Source organism: Odontomachus brunneus, unplaced genomic scaffold (assembly GCF_010583005.1).
Source record: "Odontomachus brunneus isolate Ranch 3 - 2012 unplaced genomic scaffold, Obru_v1 Obru_scaffold_170, whole genome shotgun sequence".
NCBI classification, from domain to species: domain Eukaryota; kingdom Metazoa; phylum Arthropoda; class Insecta; order Hymenoptera; family Formicidae; genus Odontomachus; species Odontomachus brunneus.
The window spans coordinates 425,678-433,829 of record NW_022639620.1 but is presented as its reverse complement, the minus strand read 5'-3'; the positions used below and the strand labels follow the sequence as shown (position 1 = coordinate 433,829).

At 34.6% G+C, this 8,152-nt stretch overlaps 2 protein-coding genes across 4 annotated transcripts in view; both read left to right on the top strand.

Moving 5' to 3' along the window:
* Nucleotides 1–8,152, top strand: part of LOC116851263 (1,5-anhydro-D-fructose reductase) — a 254,733-nt gene that overhangs the window by 84,400 nt on the left and 162,181 nt on the right. The window lies entirely within an intron of this gene.
* LOC116851265 lies at nt 5,260–8,146 on the top strand. The gene is made up of 2 exons (XM_032830543.1): nt 5,260–5,734; nt 5,882–8,146. The coding sequence occupies exons 1-2, from the start codon at nt 5,550–5,552 to the stop codon at nt 6,048–6,050; spliced, it is 354 nt and encodes a 117-aa protein (XP_032686434.1). The 5' UTR covers nt 5,260–5,549; the 3' UTR covers nt 6,051–8,146.

Sequence of the window (8,152 nt, the reverse complement as noted above, 5' to 3'; positions counted from 1 at the left end):
CAGAATCGTAAGCATGGGTTCTCAGTAAGAGAAATCGAAGAAATTGAATTTCGTCGATTACAGCGCCATCTATCATGAATCGAGAAAAATGTTTCAGACAAATTGTATGTGTTTTTAGCCAAAGATTCCGAGTATGCAATAAAAAATAGGGATTCCCATTTAAGATTTCAAACTTACCCCCGCTCACCGCCCAGGGGGAGGGGGGGGCTAATTTTAACGTCATTGTACGTCCCCCTCGAAATGACGAAATTTTGATTGTAAACATTTTTTCGTAGTGTGCTTATTTTTTTAGTTATTTGGCTGCCTAAGTTAAAATGGGTCACCCTGTATATATATATTTGTTAGATTTTAGAAAAATATAATAAATATAAAGTTATATTTTTTTAAATTTGTAAAATTATGAATTTCTAGAAACAAAAATGATTTTTTTGACTTAAAATATCTATATATAAGAATAAGTAAATGATTTCCTTACAAAAAAAAAATTAGTTTTTTTAAATATAAAAACTGTATTTGAATAAATATTCGCTTGTTTTAAAAGTAAATAAAATACAAGTAAATCATTTTATAAATCTAAATAAATTATTTTCTAATATTATCCTTTTGTGTTTCAAATTAAAGTTTCCTTTATTATCAGTAAACAATTTATTTAAATTTACAAAATAATTTATTTGTATTTCACTTACTTTTAAAACAAGTAAATATTTTTAAACATACTTTTTACATACTTTTTAAAAACATAATTTTTAAATTTAAAAAGATTTATACTTTCCTCTTAAATAAGTTATATGTTTTCGTACATGGATATACCATATGTATACGAAGCGTCTTTCTGTCAAAGTGACAGTGGTGCAGCAGAACTCAAGAATTAGAGGTCTCAGGTTCGACTCTCAGCAATATCCATACAGCACAGAAGCTTGCAACAACATTGCTACAACGTTACAAGATTGTATATTGCAGTGCAATATTGCAGAAACATTGCAGTGACATTAATATGCAATAATACTTTAGCAATACTGCAGCAATATTTTAAAAATTTTACAAATATAATATAATATTTTTTATTTATTTACTAGTTATTTTTGTTACTTGTATTTCAAATTCAGTAATGTTTGACATCAATAGTGCTTATAGAATAGTACTTAGAATAGTACTTGTTAATGGCAGTAAATAATACTAGAATTTTTCTTCTTGCATATTTCTTATACTTCTTATACCGATTTTCGGAAAAAACACTTTCTTTAGATTTAATATTCGTACTGGTTTAATTTTGTGGTTTTTTTTGTTTCATTAAAATACTATATTTTCAAACAAAATATTCTTTAAAATCGTGAAAATAAAAACTTTTATTTCGTTCAAGGAAACCATTCCATTTGATGAAACAACATTGTTGTTTTAAATAGTATTTTTTTTTAAGTTTTTTTCAAAATTTAGTAATTCAATTTGTTTAATTTGGATTTCCTTGAATTTTTTATTGTTTTTTGTTTGGATTAATTATTATAACATTCTGTTAAAAATTTGAAAGTAATTATCACTGGTTCACTATATTACATCAATATTCATTGTATATCAAATGTTGTTGCTTCGTTTCAATATCTATCAGAAAATTATCCAACAAACACCAAGTAAAAATTATTTGGTAACTATTATTTGGTGTTTGCTAGATATGTTATTAGGCGTATAACTTTGCTTCCGCCGTTTTTTTCTAAAATTCGAGGCTTGATTGTAAAAAAATGGTTAAACATTTATGATTCAAAGTATTGTCCCATCGCTGGCCACTACTTTCTCCCATCTTTCGGGCAGCGTACGAATCCCGTATCGAAAAAACTGGTCATCTTTTGAGGCGATCCACGAATCAATCCAATTTTTTACTTCTTCATAAGCCCGGAAGTGCTGGTCAGCCAGGCCGTGTGCCATTGATCGAAACAAGTGATAGTCAGAGGGAGCAACGTCTGGAGAATACGGCGGGTAGGGTAGGACTTCCCATTTCAACGTTTCCAAGTATGTCTTGATCACTTTCGCAACATGGGGTCGAGCATTGTCATACTGCAAAATCATTTTATCGCGTCTCTCGTTGTATTGCGACCGTTTGTCTTTCAATGCTCGGCTCAAACGCATCAATTGCATTCGATACCGATCGCCTGTGATTGTTTCAATCGATTTTAACCGACAGCTCATAATACACTACGCCGAGCTGGTCCCACCAAATACAGAGCATGACCTTGGAGCCGTGAATATTCGGTTTGGCCGTCGACGTGGAAGCATGGCCGGGAACTCCCCATGATTTTCTGCGCTTGGGGTTATCGTCATGAACCCATTTTTCGTCCCCAGTCACAATGCGATGCAGAAATCCCTTCCGTCTTTGTCTTTCAAGCAGTTGTTCACAAGCAAACAAACGCCGTTCAACATCTCTCGGCTTCAATTCGTACGGCACCCAATTTTCTTGCTTCTGAATCATTGCCATGGCTTTGAGGCGTTTTAAAATGACTTGTTGAGTCACTCCCAATGATCGTGCCAATTCTTCTTGATTTTGACACGAATCTTGATCAAGTAATGCCTCCAATTCTGCATTTTCGAAAACCTTCTCTCTTCCACCGCTATGCCGGTCTTCGACGTCAAAATCACCGTTCTTGAAGCGTTGAAATCACTCACGACACGTTCTTTTACTAATAGCGGCCTCACCATAAGTATTTGAGAGCATTCAATGAACAGCAGCCGCAGATTTCTTCATATTGAAGCAGAAAATTAAAACCTCCCGCAAATGACGAGAATTTGGCTCGTAAACTGATATTTTCAATTGAGAATAACTTTATGATGCAGACACAAATCGACTAATGTTTCTATGGGGTTATGTTGACAGATGCCCAAGTTTATTGTATAACGTCTATGATCTATTTATTTCGACCACCACTTTGACTACCGCTGAAGCCATCTATAGGAAAACGGCGGAAGCAAAGTTGTACACCTAATATAATATACTGTGAACATTATAAGGATATATTATATAAGCATAAATCGTAAGAATATCGTTGGAGTCATCGGGAATCGCCGCGTGCCGTTCGATCGTCAGGTTAAGCCCTTATAGAAATATCATACTAAGAATCATTGATAATTACTTATTATCCAGTATTTTTAATACTGAAAATAAGTAATTATCAATGATTCTTAGTATGATATTTCTATAAGGGAGCAACATGTTAACAGAGTCAGGACATGGATGGGTGATATATTGTTTGGAATCGAAATTATCGCGGAAGGGTTCATGAAAGTTTTGGAGTATGTTTGACAACCTTCGATACCTAGTGGTGTTTATGAGACATGAGAAAATTAGGAATATATAAATATATTTCTTTAAATATTATGATTTTCTTATTTTCCACTTTCGCAATAATTCTCAGTATTTGATTACTATTAATATTTAATAAGTGATTTTATTATCAATACTCACCAGAAATTAAGTACTGGCCAAAAAATTACTGAATTACTGGTAATACTTAGTGACTAATAATTTTTTAATATTTCTTAGTATGATATTTCTGTAAAGGTGAGTATTGAGAGTTAGTTTTGGTCAAAACTGAAATATTGAGTGAATTAAGTATCAAGGAATACTGAGTATTGAGAATTAGTATTGATCAATATTGAAATATTGATGTAGTTAAGTATTGATGAAAACTGAGTATTGCGAGTTAGTATTGGTCAATACTTAAATATTCATTATATCATACAATATTTATAAAACATTTCTCGCGAGAAAATTATGGTTTCAATGGAAAAGTTAAAAATAATGGGGTAAGTTCTCTTTTTTCATTAAAACAAAACATTTTTTTAACATTTGGAAGAATGTTTTGCTTTTTCAATATTTAATAAATATTTATTTTAATATTAAAAAAATATTTTTCTAAGTGTTAACATTTAACATATAAAAATATTTTTTAAATTTTAAAATAACGTTTATTAAATATTAGAAAACAAAACATTTTTTTAAACGTTAAAAACATTAAAAAACGTTCTTTTAATTAAAAAAGGAGAATTTATTCCATTATTTTTAACGTTCTAATAATGTTTTTTTAAATATTTTTTTTTTAATTGTAATGTTTTGTAATGTCAACACTTAGGTAAACATATGTTATATAAATATTTTATGCATATATTTCTGACCTCTTTTTTATTATATGAAATATTTGGACTAAATAGTTTATTTTTGTGGTTATATTAAATAATGTTATAAGAAAATTATAATTACTGTTTCGGCTGCATATGCGTATAATAAGAAATGCTTAATATCAGTTGAAGAAATAGCACAGCATGATGATAAACTAGGAACCTGGAAGTATTTGAGATCTCGAGTTCGCGTCTGATTAGTAGAGTAAAGGTACCAAAAGCGACATACCACTTCGTTTTTGGAGGTTATGTCTTAATGTAAAGCACAAAACATAAATATAAATATATATACATGTAGTTAGAAGTACCCTCTATAGATAGATAATATCATATTTATAATGAAATTGTTTCTAGATTTAACATAAAAAATGTTTTTGTAAAACGCACGAAAATGTAATTAAAAAAAAAATAGGTGTCAAAAGCGACATACCTATTGGAAATTATATAACATGTTGCTTGGTAATATTTGCATGGTAATATTTGATAACAAATAGTCCATTAATGCGTTTAAATGGTTGAAAAATATTCATTTATTCAAAATATTATGTTACAAAAGGGGAATATAATTAAATAAAAATATATTTTTGGCATTTCCACCTTTTTCATTTCTCACATATTTTACATATATTATATTTTTAAACTAAAAAATATTAAGTTTTAAAATAAACAAATGCATGTTATAATGGAAGGTTAGAATCATGTTAGTCACATAGTATTGCACCTATCGCTATACTATAGATATGTCACTTTAAGACACATTCTCATAAAATTTTTCAAGGTATACAGTAAAAAATGACGAAAATAAAAATATTAAAAAAATATGTTTACAAAAGTCAAATGCATGTAGAAGAACTTAATATTGAACAAAAAGATAATTATTATTGTTTATTCTACGTAATTCATCAATAAAAATCATAGAAATAAAACTTAGGAATTTCTAAAACTCCATTTGCTAATTTAGCTTATGAAAGAACAAGAAATATACCAAGTATGAATTTTTCATGACTTAACTGATTAAACGAATTATTATATTAGTTTATAATAGTTTCAACAAAATACAACATTTAATATATGAGATATGGAGGTATGTCGCTTTAGGAGGCCTATGTCGCTTTTGGTTACTTTCCTCTACTGAGTAAATTTTCAGGTGTGAAATCAAATAAAAGAGCTATATATTATTTAAAATCAATATTAATGATCTGTGAGGGATAGTATATTTTAACAATATTCCACGTATATACTTTTAGTACTCATCAATACTAAGTATTCCCCAAAAAAGTTGTGACGTGGCAGCCGTGGAGGCGCCCGTACCGAATTAGTGAGAATGTTTTTCGCGTGTCGCGTCGCTGACGGTTTTCGAGACCTTTCCGAATATCGCGTTCCGTCGAATGTTTGTTTGTGAAAGTCTTAGAACAAAGCGAAGAAGCGATTCTTGCGAGCGGAGCAGATGCGAAGGTCAGCGCGTCCCGAATTTTGTGCCCCTCGGCGTCCCTTGCCGGCCACCAGGACGAGGAGTGGAGGACATCGAGGGGCGAGGAAGCAGCGGCCGACAACTAGCGAAGCCCTTACTCAGGTGAATTGTACTCTCGTACTTTTGTGACTAAAATCTTTTATCGCGAATTATCGCGCGCTCAGCAATAACGAATATTCTATCGCTGAAAAATTACCATAACTAGAACACAGTATCGCGCTTAGACAGATCTGCTGTGTTTACTTCTAGCAAGCAGCTGTCGCGAGAGCCCAGCAAAAAAAAAAACGGAAGAACCGAGAGAGGCAACAGGTGGATTCACGAGGACAACAGCGTCGCGAGACGAAAAGTGCCTCGAGACAAGAATACCGAAATCTGCCGATTCTCGACTATCGACAACCACCACCAGGACGAGGGGTGAAGCGACGAGGGAGGATCCGCGAAGATACGTGATCCTCCAAGAGAGAAACAACTGACAGCCTTACCGCGACTACCGCCGCGAACGGAGCAAATTTCCGCCACGCGTCCTATACCAAGCGCCGAGCGAGCGTGACAGAGAACGAGAGTGCCAGAGAGAGAGAGAGAGAGAGAGAGAGAGGCAAGGGAGAGCGGAGTGGCAGAGAGAGAGCGGGGCGAGAGAGAGAGAGAGAGAGAGAGAGAGAGAGAGAGAGAGAGAGAGAGGAGCGCGAAGACGGAGGGAGAGCGGAGCGGGAGAGAGAGCGGAAAGAGAGAGAGAGGATCGCCGCCGCTGCCGTCACCGCCGTCGTCGACGCCGACATCGCCGCCGACTCAGGGTCGCCGCCGAGTAATGTAAGATCGACCATCTGTTCAGAAATTTATTTGTGCCGCGTATCGGCTCGTGCCTTATCGTGTCTCGTCCGCGGAGTGGTCGCGCGGTTAATAAAAGGCTCGCCCGAGGAAATCGTCCCCGGGCTTCGCGTGGCATTCTCGCGAACAGTACCGTCTCCCGAGGAGCGTTGCCGTTACCATGTTATATCGCGTATTGAATATCGGGACGTGCGAGTCCCCCAATAAACGTACTTCTCATTATCGATATCAAGTCGAGTTGATTTCGCCTTCTCCTAACCCATTCCGTCTCCGACTTAAAACTCTTGGAGCTGCCGGTCCCGATGGTCCCGAGACACGCGAATTGCGTGTAAGTTCCTATCACGGTTATCGCGAGGTGGTGCGGCCTTTCCGCACCTGGCGCCCAACGAATCTTTTTCGGCTTGGTGGTGTGAACCGGAGCCGACGGTAGTTTGCTGACGCGGTTGACAGGCGACGGTCTGCCGTCGCTCGCGAAATTACCTTCGCGAGTAGCGTCGCAAAGTATTGGCCAATAGTATTAACTAATACTAAGTATTGCGCACTTAATACTATTTTTCAGTATTTATGAATACTTAGTATTCATCAATATTAAATATTGCCCAAAAAGTATTAGCCAATTTAGTATTAACCAATACTAAGTATTCAATAGGTTTTTTTCCTTAAAGGATAAACTACTAGGTATTGAAGATTGTCAACACGCACTCCAAACTTTCGTGAATCTCTATGGATAACTTCCTAAGCGGTATACCACCGATCTCTTATTCAAGTCCTGACTCCGTTAGAATGTTGCCTAACCTGAAAGCAGCTTGCTTAACCTGTTGAATATTTTGAAAATGCAATGGCAACTTTTTATCATCGATTAGCTTACTGTCAAGAAGCCAACGATCAACAGTTTGAGCATTTGCATTGATGATACTTTCAATAACCAGTTTAGTCTAATGCTTTGATAATGCTTTGTCTTGTCTTAATTTGCTAAACAGCCATTACAGTCTTGCCTTGACTGGCTGGACAATGCTTTGTTTTACCTTAATTGGCTGGACAATCTTACAGTCTTGACTTAACTGTCTGGACAATATACTTGTCTTGAATGACCTCTAAACTTGAGCTTTGGTCAAAGTCACCATCAAATATCTCTCTTTAATCACTGAAACACTTTTCTGAAAAGTTATCCAACTGTTGAAGGTTTGACCTTCAAATGACTCTCAGGGATCACTTTGACCCAATGACTAAATACATATCTGGACGTATAATTTCCCGTTCTTTCCATTTCCGAGGTAAAAAATGGGGGTTTCCATTTAAGATTTTCAAGTTTACTTTGAAATGACTTCTGAACTTGACCTTTGAGTCAAGATCAATATCACCATCGAATTCCTGTTTTCAATCCTAAAACTTTTGTATTTAACGTTTTTCTCAATAACGCTTTCCTGAGGAGTTATTTAGCTGTCTCGGAACTTTTTGGACATTCTGTATATATAAAATATTAATATATTATTGTGAGCAATATATTTCAACTTGCTTTTTTAATATATTCATTTTAATATTTTAATATATAACAGTATTATATTTATCGTATAGATTTGTCTATTGTAGATCACAATATTTATGCTATATATTTATATTATGTGATGAAAAGATGCTAAACAATATTTTGGGTAATTATGCAGTATAGCGGACCCATTTCCGATGACCTTAACC